General features: G+C 38.3%; 2 protein-coding genes across 2 annotated transcripts in view; one reads left to right on the top strand and one right to left on the bottom strand.

The window, feature by feature from the left end:
* scn8aa (sodium channel, voltage gated, type VIII, alpha subunit a) overlaps positions 1 to 26,568 on the bottom strand; it is an 88,477-nt gene that overhangs the window by 60,387 nt on the left and 1,522 nt on the right. Inside the window, exons 2-4 of the mRNA XM_063014881.1 lie at positions 22,923 to 23,101; positions 22,602 to 22,750; positions 11,803 to 12,134 (exon numbers count right to left, since the gene is read on the bottom strand). Coding sequence (XP_062870951.1) covers positions 11,803 to 12,078 — 276 coding nt within the window. The 5' untranslated portion in view covers positions 12,079 to 12,134; positions 22,602 to 22,750; positions 22,923 to 23,101. The remainder of the gene's footprint in view (positions 1 to 11,802; positions 12,135 to 22,601; positions 22,751 to 22,922; positions 23,102 to 26,568) is intronic.
* On the top strand, positions 18,328 to 25,689 carry LOC134333843 (acrosin). The gene is made up of 5 exons (XM_063016010.1): positions 18,328 to 18,337; positions 22,936 to 23,125; positions 24,667 to 24,938; positions 25,139 to 25,281; positions 25,374 to 25,689. The coding sequence occupies exons 1-5, from the start codon at positions 18,328 to 18,330 to the stop codon at positions 25,626 to 25,628; spliced, it is 870 nt and encodes a 289-aa protein (XP_062872080.1). The 3' UTR covers positions 25,629 to 25,689.

The raw sequence follows: 26,568 nt of genomic DNA, 5'->3' as shown, positions 1-26,568 counted from the left end.
TAAAAAATAAATATCATGTTTCTGAACTGAATTAGTAAAAATCACAAATTCACATGCAAACTAAACACGGTAGCTCGTCCAAAAAGTGGCCAAAATAAGCAACTTAAATTGGTATTGTACTGGACAATGTCCTGCTTTTAAAAGCTTGGTGTATTAGGAATGCTACTGATAATGTGACTGACTCAAAGTTGTGGAGTGGTGTTGCTAAAATTCATAAATCTACTCAGAAATACTCATTACATCCCTGTTTTAATTAGTGCAATAATGCTTCAGTCTGTTAGTAGCTAAATAAAATAAAAACACTATAAATGTAAACTCGCATCAGGGCTGTCTAACTAATTTATAATCAGTAATGGCTTTTAATTTTGGCCCTAATTTTTATTACTACAGGAAATGAACCAAACCCTCTGCACTACAACACTAACGTGCCTAATTCACTTGTGATTAATTTACTCCCACAAGCAAATTAAATAATCTGGTCAGAAATGTTTAATTTAGTAAATATTTATGCATGTAAGTAAAGACTGATGGATGTGTGGCACTTTCGATTAGCTTAAATCAGGCCACCATGTTTAAACAGTTAATGCGAACAAGGTTCAACAGAGGGGACGAGGATGTTTACCCATTAAGAACTGGTCAGACTGGTTTCTAAAGCTTTTATTAGAAAATAAATAAAAAGGAAAAAAGATCCAGTATTAGTTTACAGCCGATACTGAACATGTGCACAAATCCAGGTTGTTCCCCACATAGTCGCATTAAACTAAAAAAATTAGCACAGAGGTTTTTTTAGCAACTAAAAAAGATTTAAAAAAATTAAGATATAAAAATAATAAGGCCAGATTGTAAAATTAGCCAGACAAATTTAGGAAATTCCAAAAACAAACAAAATGTGCCAGGTGTCAGGAAAAGAAATTGCTTCTGTAAACAAGACAAATAGATTCTTAATGAAGGACAATTTAGGATGAGAGGTCAGGACATGTCCTACAGTCATACAAAGGTCAAGAGGACTTTCACATCACTCTTGGAAATAATGGTGTGCTGGGAGGGTAATGACCACACAAATGACTAGAACTGCAAGGAAATGATGTCAGTTTCTTCAGATTAAATCTGTCAAGATGTCAAAAAGACATAAGTTCATATGGACCCATTTATAAATAACAGGGAGGTATGATCTGCAGGAACTAGGCTAAACATGTGCACTTATTGTGTAAGATCTGTATCTGATTAATCCTGTAGTTACTAGTAAATGAAACCTCTGACATTAAAGCTTCACTTTGTTTTACCCAATAGTGAGATTTATTCATCTGTGCTAACATTACTGATATATAATCACAATTTAATAAATACTTTAATAATGTAAGCATTGGATTAATTAAGCATATTAAATAAAGTGATTTTAAAACCTCTCTTTATGTACCTGTAGACAAGACAGCTAGCACGTCTACAGCAATTTAGGTGCATCTTAAAGTGCTCATTATGTGCAATGACACCATGGTAGTGTATGTATTTGGTATACTATTAAACAACTGGTTTGGGTTAATTTATGTCTTTTGATTAGGGATGCAAATTTTGCTAGGTATTTGGCATACTACGCACATTTTATTGATTTATTTTAACCTATAACACACTGCCATTGGCTGATGGTTAACCGGTAACTGACAAGCTTATAGAATCTCATCAAAGTATAAAACACATCCCAGGCTTTTATATAAACAAGTCTTTGTACTTTCATTCAATAAAAAAAACGTTAACAGTTGAAGTGACAGTAATGCGTAATGGTAACATGAACATAAAAATCGTGACTAGTTCAACGTTATAATGGTTTACACAAAGTCACTAGCGCTGACTATACTTGCTCTGTTCAAACAATAGAGATGACAGAGATCGGGATATTAAAGCTGTTCCTGAACAACATTAGTGTAGTTATCAGTTATCAGGGGTTTTAGCTTTATACTGTGGCATCTTGCAAAATATCCACATCATTTTTGTATACACGGATCCATATGTGCAAAGTTTGCGATGAATTCCGTACTGATGCTAAACTGCTTTCATGTATGTAACTGTAGTCTGTGATATTTCCATGATTTACATACTATAACAGTAGTGAAAGTTTCCTGTTGGGGTTCGAACTGTAGCTCTCTCCACGGCTGTACTATATAGCACAGAGTCTCAGTTCAATGAGAATGAAGTGTCAGCTGTTGGAAATGAATTTAAATGAGATTTTTAACTGACCTCATTAGCAGGACAATGACGTCTTTGTCCGATGTCAGTTAACCGGTTATTTATTAACATATCTAATTTTAACAGGCTTGGTTAAGTTAAATACATTGTTGAGAATGTGATGATGCTGCAAAGGGTCCAACTGTTATGAGATCAGACACTGGGCTCAGATTACAGAATCATGCCCATCTGTCTTGCCACTAATGACTGTCAGACGGAATGGAGCTGCAGATAAAGCGTCTTTTTAATCAGTCTGTGCATCTCATCAGCGCTAATGTGTTGGAGAGCATGATGCCTTAGTGGCATCAGCAGCTCTGTGAGGCTGGTATCTTTTGTTTCTGTAGATGTAGGCACTCTTTTATATTTTTTTTGAGTAAGAATTCTGCATATTGGGCTCATCCTCCCTGTTCACACGGGTACGGGGCGACACCTGCCACCTGACTGGCGAGGTGCAACCTGCGACCCGTCCCATTATAGATGCTTAAATCCTATTTGTTTGTAAAAAACATATGTGAGCTACCAGTTTATTATATTATAAGCACGAGTACACTGTTTATTTTAATATATGTCCTCCATTTGGTATAAAGATGAAAATTAAGACCGTCTGTTAGGACTCTTGGCCCAGCATTACATTTCAGGTACATAAAGAGTGAGAAATAAAGTGGATATGTAAATCTTGAGAATGTATTTAATGCTGACCTAATAGGGATGTTAATGATAAAACCAATTAAACACTAACTAACAATAAACAAGTCGTTGTTCAGGTAAACAGGGGCAGTGTAGCCTAGTGGGTAGAGCTTTGGGTTATCAATCGGAAGATTGTTCAAATCCAGACTCTACTGTTGGGCCCTTAACCCTGTCTGCTCCAGGGGTGCCGTACATAGCTGGGATATGCAGAAAATGCATTTTATTGTACTGTATACATGTATATATGACAAATACTGTTGGTTAAAAAATGTAATTCCATTTAACTTCCAACAGCTAATTTGAATTAACAGCGGAGATACTGATCTCTTCATACAGAAGCGATAGCCTGACAGCTCAGTCTGCTAAATTGAGACTCACCCTCATCCATCCTTAGTGTGCATGCGTCAGTTCTGCTAGTTCTACCACTGAGTTCACCTGAACTAGTCTCCATTGGTTAAAAATAATCAACAAAAATTGCATCCTTAATACCAAAGCATTGGGTCTGTGTGTGAGAGACACAATCTGGTAATAAAGGATCTGTGAATAAAGAGAACTAAGGAAATGTGAACAGTAAAAGAAGGATGAGAAAGACAACAGGAGTGGGAGGAATGCAGAGGCTAGGCGAGGACAGGAATGGTGGAGGAAGAAAACTGGATAGAGGTTAGTGAGAGAGTCCTGCAGAGGGAAAGACAGCAGACTCGGAGCAACCGACAGAATTAAATCACATTAAAGAATCAGAGTGAATCAGATAGGCAGGGCTATAAGACGCAGCAGACTGCCGAGATATTATATACCAGAGTGAAGAGTGCCGAGTAGAAGAAAAGAATGGGCGGGACGGGGAATAAAAACAGCTCATGCATACAGGCCATTAGGCTGGACTGCAGCACCTGCTTTATACATCAATAGATGCCTGGTGTAATACGCAGCACCACCTACACAAATGCTTCCTCCTTATGTACTACACAGAAGAGCAGATGCCATATTATTTACAATCACATATTAGCTCTGAACTTCACATTCCTAACATTCTAGATTAAGATTATTGAATTGATGCTGCAGTCAAAGAACACACCACAGGACTGAAAAGACTTTGAACACACACACACATTTACATTGATGGCATTTAGCAATGCGATTTACAGTTAATACATATCAAGCAATTCAGGTGCCCAACACTGGCACCGTGGCGGTGGTGAGGCTTTAACCGGCAACCTTTTGATTACTAGACTAGTACCTTAACCACTAAGCTAACAGCTGTCCCCACACACACTACGGTTCACACACTATGCAGACTATGCAGCATTTCCACACATATCCAGTATTTAATATTCATAAATACACAAGTACAGTTACTTATGCAGTGTGCACATTTTAATTTTTATTGTTTTAGAGTGTAAATAATGTATTTGTGATTTTACAGCTACTATTTTCTCTACTGCTGGTACTACCTCTACTGAATTTCTATTTTTTAAACATGGAAAGTCTTGAGATTTTAAGAACGATCTGGAGTTTTGTCAGCACTGAGGACGGCGTAAAGCGTTTCAGGAAACGTTGGGAGGGTTGCATCATTAAAGTACTCCAGTGGTCCAGCAAGCCTGCACTCATCTCAGAGAAACGTTCAAGAGACACACAAAGCTAGAGGTAGAGAGAATCTGAGACAGAGAATGGGGGGTGGAATAGCAAAAGATAAACAATAAGCAAGCTAAAGAAAGAGAGAATGAGAAAGAGAGAATAAACATAGCTAAAAATGCGATCGATATAAAAACTAAATGTGAACTATGGGTGTAGCCGAGGCGCTACAAACGCTGCGTACTTAGAGGCAGGAAGGCGATCAGCCATGTCCGTATCAAACGATGACATACGATGCTGCCTGCTGAGATCCTTCCATCTGGCAGCTATGTGAGGGCAGAACTGGGCTGAGCTCGTGGATTTATTTTAAGAACTGGAGATAGTGGTTAGCATTAGCTCCTGTATATCTCCACGGTCTGCTCGGTGGCGGTGCACCCTGTGAAACCATCTCTTCTCCAACGTTACTAACTGTGCTACGAAGGCTGACTGATGGATGGCACGAACAATAATAGTATTATTATAATGTTTTTAACATGACCTGCCTCTTTAAAACAGTCTAGGCTCCTATTGAACTAAATTATATCAGTTCTGCAGCAGCACTTCATCGTCCTTATTAACTCAAACTGGAGGTAAACATTTTAGTTGAAACTTAGCAACAAGATCTTGTAGAAATCATATTTTGTCATATCTGTGCTAATGCACTGTAGCATTTTGCACATTATACGCTGTCGATTACGAACAGTAGACCACTCAAGCCCATAACACACGAAATGCACGCTAATTTACCATTTCATCTTTAGATATTGGGTTTCAGTGTAGTGAGTACACACATCCTTTATTGTGTAAAACATCCTGTAGTCCTGCTCATCAGAAAATAATCTTCATTATATTATCACTCTAATATTGAAGTCATGAAATTCTGTATTGAATTTAGACTTTTGGGGTTACTGAATGTTATTGTAGCAGTCAACTATTGGTAGTTTGGCAATGCTGAGACACGTTGCTGCCTCAAAAGCCTTTTACGAGCACTGCCTTACGATTTATAATTAGTATAAGCCAACAAGGCATTATTAAATGCTACATTTAGTCTCTAATCTAAGGGCACTTAAGTCAGGTTTGAGATGAGATCATTCAAATGTCTTGTCTGATTTTTATGACACAATGTGTGACATTGTTTGTACCTTGTGTCAGATTATATGATATGTATGATAAGATTCTTTAATGACGAGCATGTCGCATCATTGATCATAAACCCACAACAGCATAATGGGGAAACATTTTACAGTTTGAAGCTGATTATGGTTGGCAAAAAAGGGGGACATGAAACGTCCATTTTTCAAAGGGAACGTGAGTTAAGAAGATATTTTTCCATCTATCAGTATCTGTAGCAGTTGCAATGCTGATGTAAGAAGGGTTGAGCGAGCCTTTGTGTATCGGTATGGAGTCATGTAGGCAACTAAAATGGTATTTTAAATGCTCGTTTGAACAATAATGTTCAATACTGTTTACTATAACTTTCTAAAAATAGTGCTTTTAAAGCTAAGTTTTAATTATCTGAAATGAGTGAGAGACTAAATCTTAAAATTTATTCTGTATTCATTTAACATCAGCCGAAATGTTATATGAAATGTTACATAAAGACATGACACCAGAAAAACTAAAATAATTGTTATTAAAACTCTATTAAGAGTTAACAACACAAGCAAAAAACACACTAAACTATTCGAACATTTGGATGAAGTGTGTGCAATTTATTTTTAAGAGCAATAGCAAGTATTAAAAGACAACAGAGTGAATGGTGGATAAATACTGTCAAAGCAATTCAACTGGAGTAAATAAATATTGTTAAAAGGGTATTGTTTTATTGTTATTCTTAATGTCAATTTCTCTAAATGAAAGTTATTCTGCTTTTTAATACAACCACTGCCACTGAGCACTGTGTATCAGACTCATACGACTGGAAATCAAACAAGGATTTCTACTTGTTATAAATAACACTGATGTGCATTGCACTGCATCTTTTAGTAGTAATTCAGTAATTGTACCCTTAGGTTTAAACTTCCCCAAATAAAAATGAATCAGTCAAAATATATACAGTATTCCATTCATTGTTTAAAAGATCATGCTCCTCACAAAGGAGTAAATTAGTGCCAAATGTGGAGGTAAAAACATCTTTATTTATTGTAATTAATATTTACAATACAAAACAAAATGAGGCAAAAGAGAGGAAAGGCGTGTGAAAGTGACACATGGTGAAGGGCGTCTTCATAACCAGGAAAGCACTAGAAACATGTGGCCATCTTCCTGTGCTTATATAACACCGTGTTCTCACACTCATAGCAGCCAGATCCAGTCTGGTTAAAATACGCTGCGTCATCGAGGACGACAAAGTGGTGCAATCGCCAGAGCCTGAGCCAACGCCAAGATGAAATACAGTCTGTCCCCTCCCCTCCCCTCCCTCTATTCATCCACCTTATGGCCACATCCACCCCCCCACACACACACCACCACAACCAAACTGCCGAGCGATCCCTGCATGAACGCTCGGCTCATCAGCACTGTGATCAGAGGCTGCGGTTAGATCAGCTGCTCCTGCAGCCGGCCATCCTGAAGCTCTAATTGTTGCTGACACTGAGTGTAATGGGTCTGTCTCTAAGAGGCGGTAAAAGCTGCTGGCCACAATTCCTGCACTGCACTCAACGTGAAAAGAGCCGGGAGTCGGGTTTCACCACCGCACACTCAGCTCAGGACGGACCAAACACAACACAATGGAAGCTTCCTACTACTACAACAATAGACACAGATAATGACCACTCCAATAATCACCTGCAATCATCTGTGATTCTAAATCACTGGGTGACCGATATGAACTCAGATTAGAACCAACCATGAGCCAGCCATGAGCATCGAGTTATTTTATTGTTGAATACCTAAATGCTTAAGAAATCAAGTCATTCATTACTCAGTAATGCATAAACGGTTTTCTTTTATTAAATTCACTTGATATCACACTGTATAAGGTTACGGTGCCGGCCTAGTAATTGAAAAGGTAATTGAAAGGTTGCTTGTTCAAGCCCCACCTTTGACAGGTTGCCACTGTTGGGTCCTTGAGCAAGGCCCTTAACCTTCAATTGCTTGAACAATATATACTGTCACAGTACTGTAAGTCGTTTAAAGCGTCTGCTGAAAATGTAAATGTAATGTAAAGGTGTTCTAATAAAAACTTGAGTGATTGTTCCTTATTATATTTTACTTTTCGAATCCATGTAAGCATTTAGGAATTCCAAAGAATCACCCAAATGAGAGGCCACTCATTACTTCTAGTTTAACCTTATTATTGATGGATAATTTAATAAAGTAACAGGAGACTATAAACAAACATCTCTCTGCCTCGGCCAGTTTGGTAAACCTGGCAGGACCATGTTCCAAAACATCCATCTAAATCCACCCGAAAAAGTCTGACTATTACAGACTAAATAAATAAATCTTTCACCTTGTTCATCCCAGTCCCTGACCTGAACCCTAATAAAACCTGAGGGTTAAAGTGAGTCTACAAAAGTGGAGCTCTGTATTCACCAATCACATCAAGCATTATAGACAAAGACTCAGAGCTATTTGTTGTCAGGAGATAAATTTAAAAGTTAACTTTCTCTTTTTTCACTTTGGTAAAGGTAGAGGTTTTTCATTCATTTCATTTTCTGCCATGCACTAGCTCCAGTTAAAGCAAAATATCTCATCTCTAATAATACTACCACCATCATGTCTAACAGTAGGTACAGTGATGTTGGGTTCGAATGCCTCACCCTCTCCCAACATTCATCTGTTCAGTGGAGCCAAATAACTCGAATAATCTTTGTGTCATTCGAATGTAAAACTGATTAGAAATGACTCCAAATAGCTCCAAGTAAAAATCTATAGGTTGTTTACTGAGAACCGTACAGAGCTTTCTAGACTTTCTTATTATGAAGATGCCCTATGTATCTGGGCACAGATAATTCAATAGCATAGCAAATAGGAAGCCCACACCAATTTCACAAAAAGTGAACTGTTCCAAAAACTGTTCTAATTATTCAGCCACAGAAAAGGAGCAGCTGTAAAGATAATTGAAATCCCAGAATGGCCACACAGGTCCAATTTTACCTTAAATGATATTGAGTATTAAATTATTACACGTGAAAGAAGACAAACATGCAGCTGGTTCTGGTTCCCTTGTATTCCTGCAGATGTATTGCTGTGCAGTAAAAGAAGCAGTTGCACAACAACAACATGAGAGTATGATAGAGTATGAGAGACCGATGCACAGATAGATCGAGAGAGAGAGAGAGAGAGAGAGAGCGAGAGCAGGAGAACATTAAAACCCACACAAATGCACAAACACAAGTCTATGCATTATTTAGCATAACTGGCAGTGGAAGTTCTACTAAAGCTTCATCTGTGCACTTAGCACCGTTCCACATCTCTTAAACACAGGACGACAGGACAAAACCACACACCTGAAAACACACAACAACACAACAATCTGTGAGAACGCAGAAGGTCATTAGAACTACGGTAGACGTGAATTTACTACAGCTAAGCATGAACGGAGCAGCGGCGCAGCACTGAGAGGCAACGACGACGTGAACGTTTCTGTTCCACTTTCTCTTCTTTCGTCCTTTCACTTATTATGTTCATAAATAATCGCTAAGCAACTTCAGGTGTGAGAGACGATTACTGTTGTTTTATTATTATTTTTTATAATATGTTACTATCTGATGACAGGGAATGAAACACACACACACCAACACACACACACACCTCACACAGACTACACAAGCAAAACTACACACCTCACACAGACTACACACACAACACACACATCCTAACTACACACACAACACACACATCCTAACTACACACACAACACACACATGCTAACTACACACACATCACACAACACAAACACACCCCAACTACACACACATAACACATCTACATTACACAAACATCACACAGAATACATACAACACACACACACCCCAACTACACACACATCACACAGAATACACACACATCCCAACTACACACAAATCACACAACCACACTACACAAACATGCCCCAACTACACACACATAACACATCTACACTACACAAACATCACACAGAATACACACAACACACACACACCCCAACTACACACAAATCACACAGAATACACACACAACACACCCCAACTACACACACATCACACAGAACACACACAACACACACATAACAACTACACACAAATCACACAGAATACACACACAACACACACATAACAACTACACACACATCACACAGAACACACACACACACACACCCCAACTACACACAAATCACACAGAATACACACACAACACACACATAACAACTACACACACATCACACAGAATACACACAACACACACATAACAACTACACACAAATCACACAGAATACACACACAACACACACATAACAACTACACACACCTTACACAGAACACACAACACATACACCCCAACTACACGCACATAACACATCTACACTACACAAACATCACACAGAATACACACAACACACATACACCCCAACTACACACACATCACACAACCACACAACACACACACACCCCAACTATACACACATAACACATCTACACTACACAAACATCACACAGAATACACACAACACACACACCCCAACTTCACACACATAACACATCTACACTACACAAACACACATACTACACACACAACACTACACAAACACACATACTACACACACAACACTACACAAACACATCTATACATAACACACCCACACTACATAACTACACACAAACCCACCTCCACATCTCACTCACATACCCAGCCTCACATCACACACTTCAAAACATTCACAGTTTATATCTATTATTAAAACTGTACATTACTAAAATATACCTCACTTATACATAGAAAAGGCTCTTTACATGGGTGGGAGTGTTTGCTATGACCCAGCTATTGTTTTAGTTCTTGCCCTTACCAGCCCTAGTTTTTATAACCACCCTGTTATACTGCTATAGTCAAAAAGATAAATAAACTTTAGAAATTAGAAGTTAAATAATAAATACATAAATGAGTGTTTGTAATGTCCTGAAACCTACAGTAATGTCTCCAGAATATTTATTCACCTACTTACAGTTGTAAAAATGCATTATTAATGAACATATATTATATGCAAATAGGCAATGCCCCCCTCCCCCTACTGTACCCCCTCCCCCAGCACTCTGTAGTACTAACTGCACCATCTACTGTGCTAGAATAAAAAGGTCATAGTGAAACTGTTAGATTTTATACAGTCTGTGGTTCACTTCATTTTGTTTCATTTTCTTTAACTGCTTTATCCTGGTCAGAGTGGTGGTGGGTCCGGTTTCACAGGGAAACACTGGGTTTCCAAAATAATTTACCCCTTGATGAAGCATCACTCTATCGCAGGAGTACGTTCATAAATATTTAAATCAAAAGCATTGTAATTACCGGGTTGCATTATTTGCTGTAACAGTATGCATGCGTTTGCTCAGAGATATAAACCATGCAGCAAAAGTCATCGTTTTATCTTTCAGAATCATGACAGCAATTTCATTTTCGATTTTAAAAAATTACCACCAACAACACAAACCAGCAAAAATAGTCTAACAAAAAAAAAACTCACTGCTATTACTCTGTACATGTAAGAACAAAAATTCTCTGTGTACAAAAGTAATGCTTGGTGTCCCACAAGGCTCGATTCATATATATGAATTCTATATATGTTGCCATATATTCTGTTCTGTCAATTGTCTATTTAATACTAGCCTTCATTGCTATGCGGATGATACACAACTGACACAACACAAGTTTAATAAGCTTGAGGATTGCAACAAACACTGCATGGTTTAAGTACCCAGCATGATACACAACTGACACTACTGACCTCAGTATGGTTTTGGACAGACCAGGGGTTAAGAAAACAACACTCGTCTGGCTTTTAACATTAAAATCCTGATTATAAACAGTAATACATTTTTCTTACAATAAAAACCAGATTGGTTTAGTGGTGGGACAGTAAATTCATCATGGAATAATACAGAAAAAAACTATTTTATAATAAAGTATGAAGCAACAAGAAAAGCTTTCTTCTTCCACGGCTGTAAGATACTCTACACTTATCTACCCAAGGTCAGCATCACTTCCTGCGTATCAAACTGACTGGGAAACAAAACCCAATCCGAACAGCCTCCTCTGCTGGGAGGAATGAAGGACCTACAGAGACGAGGAGCAAACAGAAACACGATCACTTACCTTCCTATTTATGTAAAAAGGGTCAAGGTCCTCCAGTGGTGTCGCCGCCATTCCAGGAGGAATGTCGCCGTATATGAAGGGCAGGCTTTTGCCCGCCTCCAGGTCACTGTTGTGTTTGGGCTTGTTTTCATCGTCATCGTCGCGGTAGCTGCTGTCTGGCTTGGGTGGAGGCTTGGCTTTCTCCTCAGCGATGCGTTTCTCGATGTTAGCCAGAGACTCCCGGGTGAAGTATTTGAAGCTGTGAGGTCCTGGCGTTGCATTAATGGGTGCAGCCATGTTTTCATCCTGCAGCAACGGCTTCTTTAGTTAAGGACCATCCAGGGTAGAGAGCTCTGGTAACATGGGAGCATAGAGAACCAGTTTAGCATGGTTAGCAATCCAAGATCAGATTATTTCTAACTAGGATTTAAAATTTGTATTTAAAAACTGCTGTTTACACCACAGCAAAAATGAGGAGATATGTGGCCTAAGAGTACAACAAGGTGATATTTTGTATGATGAGACTTTATTTTCACTAAAACACGTTCAGGTTATGGTAAGCATGGGTTATGTAACATAATTGCAACAACGATAAAACAACAAACCTCTCATTTACATTTTTGGCACTCAAGGGCCCAACAGTGGCAAACTGTCAATGGTGGGGCTTGAATCAGCGACCTTCTGCTTACTAGTCCAGTACCTTAACCGCTAGGCTACAACTGGCTACAACTGCCTACAACAGCTCTCATTGTAAGCCACTACTAATGACAACTGAGTGACTCAGTTATGTTTCAATATAATTTTCATTTATATTATTCTCATCAACCGCTTTATCCTGGTCAGGGTCACAGCACACCCGGTTCCACTGGGAAACACTAAGAGGGAGCCAATCAATCGCAGGGCATCAGCCACCCCCCTTCCTCAGACATGGGCAATCATGTCTGTGTGGACGCCTGGCAGAGATCCGAGTTTGGTGAGCGTCTCAAACGTATCAAGATGTAGAAAAAAGTAAGAACACAGCCTGGTGATTTAAATGTGATTCCTTTATGCTAACCATACAGGTGCAACTATAACAGTGCTCTGACTTTTGTGCTTTTTACCATTTATATACAATTACAATACAAAGGATTGTGGCATACTTTAAGATAAAGTTTATTAGTATGCATTGTGTCAATCAGTCAACATCAAATACAAGAAATGCTCACTTAAAGAGCATCTTTCAAATACAGCTGACCAAATAAATTGAAATGTATTACTGTTTAAAATAATAAATGTTTACAATTATACATGGAAAGCTGACCAAGGGAAATTTCCCCTGAAGGGTAGAACAGTGGCTCAGTGGGTAGCACTGTCACCTCACAGCAAGAAGGTCCTGGGTTCGATTCCCAGGTGGAGCGTTCCGGGTTCTTGTTCTGTGTCTGTGTGGATTTCCTCCTGGTGCTCTGGTTTCCTCCCACAGTTAATTGGAGATAGTAACGTTTCCCTAGTTATGGGTGTGTATGTGTTTGCCCTGTGATAGACTGATGATCTGTCCAGTGTGTTTCCTGCCTTTCTCCCAGTGAAGGGGACCCACCGTGACCCTGAGTGTGATGAAGCGATGGTAAAACGGTGGTGCTCAAAACAGTGCAAGATTGAATTGTACACAATACAAACCAATATGACTAAATATTACTTATTAATAATGTTAATAACAGTTCACAGCAACTTAGGAGGTTGATGTAACTATCATTAACATTTGCATGTTATGGATATGAGTCAAACTTCCAGTGTCATTTTTTGTGTATCCTGAAATCATAAAATCATAAAACATGTCCAACGTTCAAAGCTAAAGGCTACTCACACCCAAACTCACATGCCTACATAGCTCTAAAAATACCAGTGCACAGGTCAACACACGGCTAAATTTAGGACGAGAAGCAGAAATTGCAGTGCTGGATCCTGCATGACTCATACACTTTTATAGATGGACGATGAAAAACAAGCAGAGTTATGAAGGCCAGCAGGTAGAACAACGGCGTCTACAGACAATAAGTTACATTCTCATACACGGCATGTTTGTTATTGTGCACTTTACCCTTGAGGTGATGTAACTGGAGAGACTAGATATACAACGGACATCTACAGGAAGGTCAGATAATGCATTTGCAGGTCTGGAGAGGACAAACGTGACGTCACTGAGGTGGTGAGGTGGTGTCGGATGGGGATGGAAGGGAGGTAGGAGCACTATTAAATCAAGCTGAGAATCCTGCGCTTTTACTGCTGATTCATAAATTATCTCTGAAGTAGCCAAATCTTTTGATATTAACCAGACTGTGTTTTAGCCTGTATAACACAGTCAGCTCTTAAGTTATTGGAACGCTTGGTAAAAATGTGTAAAAAGTGGCATGAAAACACATTTGTGGTTAATTAGCTTAATCTCCCACCTGTCATTTAACTGAAGTAAATTTATTTGTAGACAATTTGATAAGCCTGTGGGTTAAGCTAATGTAAGGCGTACACAAGAGATGACCCAGCAAACCCGCAGATCTGAAGACATGGCGTATATAGTGCTCTCAGATTCCTTGCTTTTTATTCTCCAATCTCATCAGGCATTATATGATAGACTCTGTGTATTATATTGATACAGGGAGGTTGAACGAAGCACTAAGTGTAGGGTTTCCAGAAGCATTTTGGGAAAGGTTTTTAATTTCTCTGAATAAATTTACATATTAGACATTAGACATCCTTCATACAGTCAGAATGTGATTAAACAAATTAACCCTGTTTACCCACAACTGCCCATTAATTAAAGATCCAGAAAGTATGTAGAACACTTGACTGTTTGCAAATCTTTGTGTTGTGCATTTTATTTTGACTGGATAAAACTGCAGATTTGTATCTTCACAAGTGCAATCTTTCAATCAATCAAGTCAAAATAATCTCTTAAACACTAAAGTTGCTATGGCACTCCAAACTGTGGTCAGGTCCATCCTTGTTGCTTTAAGCATCATTGATATGGACAGTTTACACTACTGAGAAAAACCAAACCACAAACACAAGTGCTGAGAACTATTTCTGGATCTCTGTGGCAAGAATATAAAAACAATATCTAAGGCTTTGAGTGTTCTCAGGATTACTGTGGCTTCAATCATTTAAAAAGAAAGAAGCTACAACACAGTTTTTAACATACCCAGGCTTGAAGACCTCAATCAGGGAGGTAAGAAAGAACCCAATAGTTGGTTACTTAAAAAGATCTCCTGTGCACAAATGGGAGAACCTGTTGGACAGACAACCTTTTTTACAGCACTTCATCAATCAGGCCTTTATGGAACAGAGGCAGGATGGAAGCCAGTGTTGAGTAAAAGGTACATGACCATCCACTTGATGAAAAAAAAAAAAGGATCTGATGACATGAAAATTGACCTGTTTGGGCAAAACAGATGGTATATCACCTGGATAACACCATCTGGATAACAACATCTATAAGGTGAAACGTGATGGTGAGAAAATCACACTTTGGGGATCTTTTCAGCAGCAGGTACAGGGAGACTGGTAGCAATTGAGGGAGAAATGAATACAAACATCCTAAAAGAAAACCTTAAACAACACCTCCTCCAGGTGATAGTTCACCTTTCAACGTGACTATGACCAAAAGCATACGGATAAGGAAAGTCTCTAAATGTCTCTCTAAAACTCTAATTGAGTGGCCTAGCCAGAACCCAGACTTAAACCCCACTGGACATCTGAGAATTCACAGATGCTCGCCTTCTGGTTAGATTGTGCTTGAGAGGATCTGCCATGAAGAATGGGAAAAACTGCCCAAATCCAGTTATGCTTATCATATACTAAAAGATTTGCAGGTGTAATTGCTCCCAAAGGAGCTTCAACAAAGTATTGAATAAATGGAAATATTAATAATGAATATGCTTGAGAATAAAAGTTAGAATTAATTATTATTATTATTAACATCATTTTGTAAAAAAAAAAAAAAAAAAAAAAAAAAAAAAAAAAAATCTTTAAACATATTTTCACGTCATTATTTGTAGATTGTTAAATAAAGATGGCAATTATATCCATTAAAAATCAAATCCACAACACAATAAAGTGAGAGTCAAGGGGTCTGAATATTTTCTAAATCTAGTGTGTGTGTGTGTGTATATAAATATATATGGTATGTATTCCTAGCTGTGTATTCCACTAAAGAGACAAATGTCGTGTCACCTGTCTGTCTTCACTAAAGTATCAAGTATCAGTGATTGTTTATACACCGTGCAAATATTTAATCAACAGATTTGTGCAAACTAATATGATGCACTACATGGGACATACAGCGTAGGCTGCATATATTATACAAAATGTTTACAAGCTTGTAGAGTAGGTGCTGTGCTTTAATGTGGGTCTTCAAAACCCAGGTTTGATCTTCATCCCTGGTTACTGTCTGTGAGAAGGTTGGTGCGTTTCCACTTCCCAAAATATGCAAATGAATTGGCTGTTTTTAACTAAGTGATTGTGTAAGAATGTGTGTCATCCTTAAAAGAACTGGAAGCCCACTGCAACCCTAACCAGAATGAAGCAGGTAGTAAAATAAATGATAAGCAATTCATTACATTGTGTTATTGCTTAGACAGATAATTATCTATTTAATTACTTTATGTTTTATATAGTTAGGCTCTATGGTTAATTACCACATACAGTAACTTAACCTATCCTCTTACTGTCAGTAGGTTCTAGTTTTAAGAGAAAGGGTGGAACCAGTATCTTTTCATAGTTTGAAACCTTCAATAAAAGATAATCACTTATTTCTCCAGCATTGTTTAATTTTGGCTCTATTTTCTTAATAAATCATCTTCAATTCACCAAGGCTTTGATGTTGCTTGTGAAAAGACTCATGATTTTACAATCTTTAAAATATTTTGAACATGTTTAAAGTCAAGAAATGAGCTATGTAAAGATTTAGGAAGTGTCTTGAGTTCTTTAGGCTGTGTTTGGGGTTGTTGTGTTGTTAAACCCTCCATTTTCTGATATGTGATGTCCCAGTATTATATGAAGAAAAACAGCTTAATATCATGATGCTCCCACCTGCATAATTTACTAGGGGTATGGTGTTCTTGTGATTGTATGCCCAACCCTTCATTTCTGTTGGGTTGGGCATATACTATTGGTCCTGCTGCTTTCAGGTCATCCTACATCCACTCTCATGCTTTTCTTATTATTAGTCTGAGAACATATTGTGAAATTCTGCATGCTGCATGTGTGCATGTGTCTAAGGATGATTTGTGGTTCCATGAATGTTCCATGTGCAGATTATCAAAATCACTTGTGCTCATAGAGATGTTTTAGGTCCAATGCAAAGTGCTGTGTAGTAATTTTGCCTCTGAAAAATCATTAAAACCAATAGCAATGTTTTCTAGAATAAAAAAAAAATTACACTAAACCTTTGTTTGCAGCATAAATAATTAAATCCTAATTTTAGTTTTATAAATGTTTATCAATATAAATGTCATATAAATGTTTCAATACATTGTCTGAATACTTTTCATATTAATTAATCTTTGCTTAAATATTCCTTAGACAGTTTGTGATAAATATTAGATAATTATAAATAAAAAAAGGACTAAGTAAAAAGGTTATAGTAAATTATCATTTAAGTTCAGTTAAGCATGGCTTCCAAATAACTAAAGCTAACATTACCTTGGGTGTGCTAGTTTGCTACCTGGTTAGTTTTAAATGCCAACGATTATTAAGCTAATATTTAATGTACCATAAAGTCTAGGACTAATGTTTAATGTTTAATGCCTTCGGGACTGATTTACACTGGCATTAAAGCACACATTCATCACTCTACAAACTGTACATTTTACATTTACAGTAAAATATAAAACTGTGGGTGTTTTCCTGGCTTGAATTTAGTTTCTACAGTAAGAATACAGTAACAATGAGATAAAAACATTAAATACCATTAAAAATGAAGTGTACATTATGGCGATTGCTAGTATAGAGCTTTTAACTGGATTAAAATCCTGACACATCTAAAAGACACTAGTTCTGAAAAGGAATTACATTATAAGTATAATGAGTATGTATTATTCCTAAACACTGACAGAAAGGTGTTATTAATCTCTTCAGTTGGATTTAATGAAGATATGGACGTGAAGATTGAAGAATTGCTTCCACTAAATTAACACGAATCGTGCCCAGAGCTTCTTGTATAGCTTATTCGAATATAAAGTCTGGTAAAAGCTATTTTAAAATGTGGAAATAAGCAGCAGTTCATGCAAGACTTCAAGCCCACATCCCTCAACAGAGACATACGCCATATATTAGTGGTATTTTTGGATGGGAGAGAGCAGTAAGTGGATCGGATTCACTGATGGGAGCTGTCCACTCAGCACCACTCAGCAGGGCTGCCTGACATCTTGATGCTCTTTATTTCTGACGTACAGTCTACAGAAAAAAAACATTCCATCCTTATATCAGATTGCTCCATAATCCCGATCTAATTCTAGCATGAGGTGATGGTGGGTGCGTTGGGAACTTTGCGACCATGTCGGTGGGTGTAAAGCCGTGATGGTGGCAGGTGCGACACCTACATGTTCAAAACACGATCCATGTTCGTTCATTCAGTATTTTGTGACATGCATCACGCATTACATAACACGGGCTGGCAGTGGACAAGGTGACAGAACAGCAGATTTGGGCCTACCTATGCGCAATGTGCAAACCTGTCCAATACAGGCTGCCAACGCTTCTCAAAACATGCTTAAACTAAAACGCATTGCTGGTGCAGTCTAATCATTTCTGAACAAAACAATCTGAACAGATGTCTTTATTTCTAATGTATACAGTTCACAAGCACAATATCAGCCAAACAAGGCGCCACCAGAGGCTGCAGATGTAGTTGGGTGTCATAAAATCGGACTCGATGCGCAATCAGAGCTTGCTTACCTTGCTTTCACCGAAATGCCTGCATATTAGTTGATCAGCTCGTTAAAGACGATCTGTACGACTCAAATCGGACTCATTTCCTCCTACATGAACATCCTGACATAACTCAGTGTGAAAATACGCATCCACAATGTACGGTCGCAGCGCCGGAACCGAAAATCAGAATACTGCAGTAGGGCGTTTATCGCGTAGCTATTTTCAGTCCGAAAGAAAGAGGAAAACCCGTAAAAACCCGGTCTCCGTCAACGTAAGGCACGAAAAATAGAGGATCCGTTGAGAGAAAGACGTGGACGACGATGCGAAGGAGGATTTTTTTAGGAGAAGGTGGACGATGCTGCTACCACACCCGCTCCGTCCGCCCCACTCTGACTTCACTGCACTCACCAAGCAGGACTGCACCACACACCGACTGTCAATAGTTATCGCGATATGACCGGTGCTATAGGCCTGCTTATCTCCTCTAACTGCCCTCTAACAAATCCTAATGCTTGTTGTGCACATGTGCATTTAATCGTTGTGTTTCACCATCTAATTAACGGCAGGTGCAATTGCGCACAGCACATTTGGGTGTTATGTTGCTATGATGCCCCACTGCATGCATATGATCCATTTCAACAAATCCAAATATTCCATACAGGACAACCTTATAATATCAGTTTTTACTGTACTAGAGGATTGCAACATGCACACTGGACTGTATTATTCTGATCAGAATGTTGTATTAGTCGTTTGGTGGGTGATCAGATAATCAGGTTACTGTATACAGATGATGTTTGGTGGATTGTAGGATAATCAGATTACAGTACAGATAGCTACAGATACTCAAATGGGGCCTAGAAATAGCTGGGACTGTAGGAGTACACTAAATATGGGTGTAAAAAGGTCTAATTTGCATATATGACTGATTAAAAAGCTGGTTAACTTAACACCATGCTTAAGAGATGTAACTGTGAGAACTGTTTGTATAAAAACTGTACTTATGTTCTATGTTAAATAATCTCAACATAAATGAAAATATATATTACCCCCAACACACTTATGACTTTAATGTACACGTGTATATAAAGTAATTCCAAGGTTAAGCTGTTTTCTGCTTATGTTCGGAGCCAGAGTTCACCATTATACACGTATTGATGGGTTTAGGTTATGCACGTTGAATTATTTGTGTATTAAACAAAATGCAAAATCTAGTTTAATAATTCGCATGAATTTAATGTTAATATGGTGCAGCCGAGAAAAAACATTTAAAAAGCAGCAAGACGCGCCATCTAGAGGAAACGACGTGGAATTTACATGTACAAAATTGCTTATGTAATGAAGAATAGATCTCGACTACACAAATACACAGAAATATAAATATATATTTAAATACAATTCTGTTTGTCAGACGGTGTGTTTTCATAACGTGTTATGGCGTGCAATTTATGAAAGAACATGCAACCAAAAGCCAAAAAATGCGACTGTGATCAGTGAAATCCCAGCAAATACCACCATGGGAAGAAATGCGCACCAATTCCTTCACACACACACATAGACACAGTGTGTGTGTGTGTGTGTGTGTGTGTGTGCGCAACGATGCTGTATTTCAACAACACTGCACTGATTCCTTTAAATCTGCTGCACATCCTTTGCACTAATTTACACGCATGTAAACACAGGACAGAAATCTCATCTGCTCACTTACTTGTTCAGCATTAACAGCTCTTCAGAAACGCGTGGCAGGACTGCAGATATTGAGGAGAATTGACAGAAACAGCGTTGGTCGCCATGTTGTTACTGCTGCCTCCTTTCCCCTCCCCTCAGTGTGCATACATTCACTATACACACTGCTTATAGAGCAAACTGAGCATCTCAGCCCTGGATTTTAAACCTATTTATACAAGTTTGAATCTTTATTTGAGTGCAATAATGGTGTCAACTTTATTCATTGTCTGTCTTACCACCGCTCTATCTAATTCAGGGTTGTGGTGGGAATAACTCACTGGGCGAAAGGCAGGAAACACCCTGGATGGGTTGCCAGTCCATCACAGGGCAAACACACTCTCACACACATACCTATGGTTAATTTGGTATTTCCGATTAACCTGACTGCATGTCTTTGGACTGTGGGAGAAAACTGGAGCACCCGGAGAAAACCCACGCAGACACGCGGAGAACATGCAAACTCCACACAGAAAGGACCCGGACCGCCCACCTGGGGATCAAACCCAGGACATTCTTGACGTGAGGCAACAGTGCTACCCACCTAGTCAATTATTTATTTATTTTACATTTTTTAGACTATACTCTTATTTATCTTATTAATCGTTTGGCCCATACTGCATATTCCAAGCTTGCATTAATCCAGGTAAAGACCACTAACTTTACCACTGATATATAGAAGATGTCAAAGTGGTGGACAGCGTTTGCCTACTTGAATCAACTGTTAACAGCAGGATCCAGCAGTAGACACAGAAATACAACACAGACTAGAATTCGGCCAAACAAGAATTTAGGAACCTAAAAAAGATCTTCAGGTGTAACGATTTGTCTCTCCAAACAAGCAGCAGGACTGTCCAGACCATGGTTTTCCCTGTGGTTCTTTATGGACAGACAAAGACTTTTGACAGTACCTTGAGCAGCAAAGAAGACAAACAAATGGATCCTCAATCAAATCAAACCTAATCACTCAAAGCCCAAAAATCAAGCCAAAGCTCTCATATTTTGGACACATTATAAGAAGAACCAATTCATTGGAGAACAATTATGGTTAAAAGAGTTGAAGGCAAAAGATGATGATGAAGATGATGGCCAGTACCAAGGTGGATGGATACAATTAGATGAATAAACAAGCCATTAAGAAGCCTGTAGACCCAAAGAGAAAACAGGATGTTCAGGAGAAACACTATCCATAAGGTCACACCAGGAGTCAGAATCGACATGACGGCACTTTAAACATTTACAAGATGGTCAGGTGTAATCTGAACTGAGTAAACATATGCATGGAACAGCATTTTGTGTCAGTATTACTCTAATATGGAGACAAAATGTTAAAAATATATATATTAAAGGTTGCTAAATTTATAGAAACATATTGTCAGTTCAGTGTGTTGCCAAGTGACTTTAATGCTTTAATATTGATAAAAAAACAAAAAACTATCAGTATGAAGTATCATAATCTCAGTATGAAGAAATTCATCTCTAAAATAAACATCAAGGGGCATTTTAGAGTAGCTACTTCACCTTCTGCATGTTTTGGAGTAAACCCACTTTCACATTAGAAGAACAAGTAAAACCCAGCAGACAGTTGCATTTACATTTAGCAAAGCTTGCTAAACACAATCCAAGTGGTTAAAGGTTTAAGGGCCTTGCTCAGGAGACCAACAGCAGCAGCTTGGTGGTGCAACCTTCCAGTCATTAGTCCAATACCCCAACTGATAAGCTATCACAGTTCTCCAATGACTGTAAGCAAGGGATGTACTCAAGTCCTTGAGACCCATGTTGTTGTGTGGTACCCACTCAATCAGCTCTACTTTCCCATCAGTGATTCAAACTGTACAGACCCCAATTTAGTTTAAATCATTTGTTCAATATTGATTTATTCAGTAATGTTGAGATATGTTTGTAACAACTATGTTCTCTATGAAAGAAATGTCCAATAATATACAGTATTTGTGTAATGAACTGAAGATGCAGTTAGCTCTATGTGTTACTGGTAGCTGCAATGATCCCATAATAAACGACACACAGAGCCCCGTAAGTCTAGTACAAAACTAAATATGCAAATGTTCGACATCATACATAACCAGGCTGATTAAACACATCCAAGATGGATTTCATTTGTATTACCCACAAATCTCTGTGTGAATGAAACTTAATTAGCAAAATGCTGTAGAACTCCATGTACCTGCACCTACCTGCACTGGGATGTTGGAATGTGATTACATCATTTTCCTCCTGTGTGTGTAGAACTGTGATCATAGATACATCATAAAACCAGCTACTCCCATCTATGCTGTCTTTAATATTTCTTCAACTCTCATCCTTTCTCTTAAATATATTAATTCTGTAAAAAGAAACATTTAAAATGCACAGGTTTACTTTGTATATCATCTATCTCAGTTTAACATTTGCTAGAGGACCAGGTATGACATTTTGCTGATGTATTTACACACACTATATGGAATTTTATATGAACGGATATGATCAGACCGTTTACATTGATAAATCACATTTACTTGATTTTTTCAGAGTGTGGACAGAGGCCACTGGTGGGTCCGCCTGGTGAGTCTCGTGTTGTAGGTGGGCATTTTGCCCTGAAGGGCGCGTGGCCCTGGCAGGTTAGTATACAGCGGATGAGCAGGCACTTTTGTGGTGGCTCCATTCTCAACCACCACTGGATTCTCACAGCGGCTCACTGTTTCGACAAGAAAACAAACAGGTAACCAACACATGACTACTACAATCATGTTTTGTATACTGTCAAACAAGAACGAGCTTTTACACGGACCAAAATTATTTTCACACAAAAGCATGGGCACTCATTAATATGTTGTTAGTGTCCCTATGTTGGACTCCACTCATCTATATTTATAACTTTTATTTAGCCACAAGAGCATTAGTCAGATTGGGCACTAGGTTTGGGTGAATCCTTGCTAGCAGTTCCTCAACAGACCTCACTTTGTGCATCGAACATACAGTTAAGAGATATACATGGGTGATCATTAAGATTTCTCCGTACAAAGAGCAGAGCCATCATAAACTATTAATCCTTCCAATCAGACCTAACTGACTTAATCTATGACCCTTCCAATTAATTCATTCTTGTGCTGTTACCTTTAGCAGTAATTTGGAACATAATCGTGGGAATAAACTATTTTCGTGCACTATGCACTTCAGTACTCTGTGATCCTATTTTGATCTAGTTCTGCTTGTGAGGCCTACTTCCTCCTAGCAATGCTGTTTGTGCTCCTAGACATGAAATGTCCCCTTCATAACAGACCTTACTGTTGACTAGAGCAGTTCTAACAGGGCAGTAATTTAACAAATTGGTTTAATAGTGAAGGTTGCATCTTATGACATTGCATTGTAAAAAGTCAGAGCTCTTCGGTATTACCTGTTCTCTCAATGTGTCTCTATAACTGTTAGCAATAGATGTTGCTAAAAATGCAAAACCAGCTTATCAGTAAAAAAATGTCCACATACTTTTGGTTATGTAGATTAGTTGTTTGACTGAATTCTACCAAAATTGTGTTACAGTGATACTGTAAATGATAAAGACTAAACAAGCATGGAAAACCCTAACTGATTTAGGTTGGACAGTTTTGAAACAAAGAGAATAATGTGTTCATTCTTTAATTATTTTATTCAACACTTAAATTAACACTTAATACTTAATTACACACCTACTTAAAGATCAGCTTAGTGATTGTCCTCCTACTCAGTTCAGAATCTTTGTTCTGTTCTTTGTTTAAAACTATATGCTCACATGCTACGCTACGAGCTTCATTTGCTCTATAAATTATGCTCTCAGTATACTGAATCCTATGTTCAATAATCAAATTAGATATGTTTTCGATAATAGCGGTCAATTAGCAGGTCTTCTTTTGAACACTGGGGCTCATGAGATAAACTGCTCACTATGCTAACTATTGTTTTTATTGAGTTAGATCAGAAGATGACATTTTGGCACAACAGGTAGTGTAGGTGCTGCATAGCTCCAGGTTTCTTGGAACCTGCGTTCAAATATTGCTGCCAGACACTGTGAGAAGTTTGGCATACATTTCCAAATGCTATACCCCCTAGGTCTACCAAAAACATGCAGAAGGGTGACTGGCTACTTTGAATTGCATTTTGGTGTGAGTGGGTTTCTGTGGCTTTTTAAATGGGTTTTATTACCAGCATTTTCAAGTAACAACAGAGAAACTGTGTTCTGTTATACTCAGAATTATAAGCATCATTTTAAATCCTGTTTTGCTTTAGAGACACATCAAGACTGCAGGTTCTAGCTGGACTGCACTCTCAGTCAAAGCGAGACACAGTCGTCCAACATCGATCTGTGGGACAAATTACTGTGCACGAGGAGTACGATATGACAAGTTTCAACAGTGACGCAGCGCTTCTGTACGTCACCCACCCACTGAATTTCACTGCTCATGTGCAGCCTGTTTGCACATTACAAAATGAGACGGAGGAAAAAGGCCTGAACTTCAGCTCGTGCTACGTCAGCGGCTGGGGCAGCACAGTGTTTAAAGGTCTGGTTTTCACACATTAATATTTATTATTTTATTTAGAGCTGATATGTTTATCCTTATTATAATTTTTCAATAATGATAAAATAGGGCCACAGAAAGTATTAACATTTCCACTTGTTGGCTCCCATGCAAAGCTAACGAATATATACAGTATATTTATAATATACATCTTAAGACATTAAAAAGCTTCGTATCTTCAGGAAAATTAGTGGACACACTGCGTGACTCTGAGGTGGAGCTCATCGACACTATTATGTGCAACCAGAGAGACTGGTACAGAGGCCACATTACCGAAAACATGCTCTGTGCTGGAAAAGAAAGTGGAAAGGTGGATACGTGTCAGGTATTTCACATTTCAGGAACTTCTAACACTTATTAATTATAACAATATCAATTAAACACTGATGAAATGTATTTAACCTCTGTGACATTAAGGGTGACAGTGGTGGACCGCTGTCATGTTACAGCGAAGACACGGAGAGATTCTACCTTTATGGCATAACGAGTCACGGATCGGACTGTGGCACTCTGAGGAAACCGGGCGTGTATACCCGCGCTAGCCGCTACTCAGCATGGATTAATGAGACACAGGAGATGCAGACAAAATCTTTCTCGCCAGGCTCTGTTATGAACTCCACTGCTCTACACATAATCACCATCGTGCTTTACTGGGCCCTCACGTTCATCTGAGACTCCAACAAGAAGCAGCTGAGTTTGACTGTTATCTTAATAAAGTATTTGCTCATCAGAAGCTTGATTGTTATTAAATTTGCAGTTCTTGTCCACCTATGCTCAATATGAACATGCACAATACTAAATTCAAAAGTTATGTTTACATAAATACATTTCAAAATTCATGTTAATATAACTTTTTGAATTTTCGCTCAATTACTAATAGAAGCATTTTCACTAATGGTCTCAGACTTTTGGCCCACACAGCATCTACTACATGTTCATATTTCTGTTTGATTTGGTTAGGACAAATATAATGAAGATATATAAGAACTGGAGGTTTCATTACCCTATATTAATTCTTAAGGGGTTTGGTCAGGGGTTTTGTGTATCATATGAAAAGGCTTAGCCAATAATATTTGACTTTATGTGCCAGAAGCTTTGGTTTAAGCCATTGAGTAAAAACTGGAGTTGTTTTTACAGGTTTAAAGTTTGTTTGTTTATTAGGATCTTAACGTCATGTTTTAAACTTTGATTACATTCATGACAGAAACGGTAGTTACTCATTACACCTGATTTATCAGTTCACAAGGTTATATCGAAGACAGTCATGGACAATTTTAGTGTCTCCAATTCACCTCACTTGCACGTCTTTGGACTGTGGGAGGAAACCGGAGCACCCAGAGGAAACTCCACACAGTCACGGGGAAACATGCAAACTCCACACGGAAAGGACCCGGACCGCCCCACATGGGGACTGAACCCAGGACCTCCTTGATGTGAGGCGACAGTGCTACCCACCTAGCCACCGCGCCACTCTTATTCTTGTTAACATGAATATATTTTAAAATTTATGTTAATGTAACTTTTTACTAATAATTATGTTTATTTTTACTAAACGAAACATTTTCACTAGTGGTCTCAGACCTATGGCCCACACAGTAGCTACATATTCATA

This window comes from Trichomycterus rosablanca, chromosome 19 (assembly GCF_030014385.1).
Source record: "Trichomycterus rosablanca isolate fTriRos1 chromosome 19, fTriRos1.hap1, whole genome shotgun sequence".
In the NCBI taxonomy this organism is placed as follows: Eukaryota; Metazoa; Chordata; class Actinopteri; order Siluriformes; family Trichomycteridae; genus Trichomycterus; species Trichomycterus rosablanca.
Note: the sequence above shows the minus strand (reverse complement) of the source record. Positions and strands in the feature narration are given on the sequence as shown.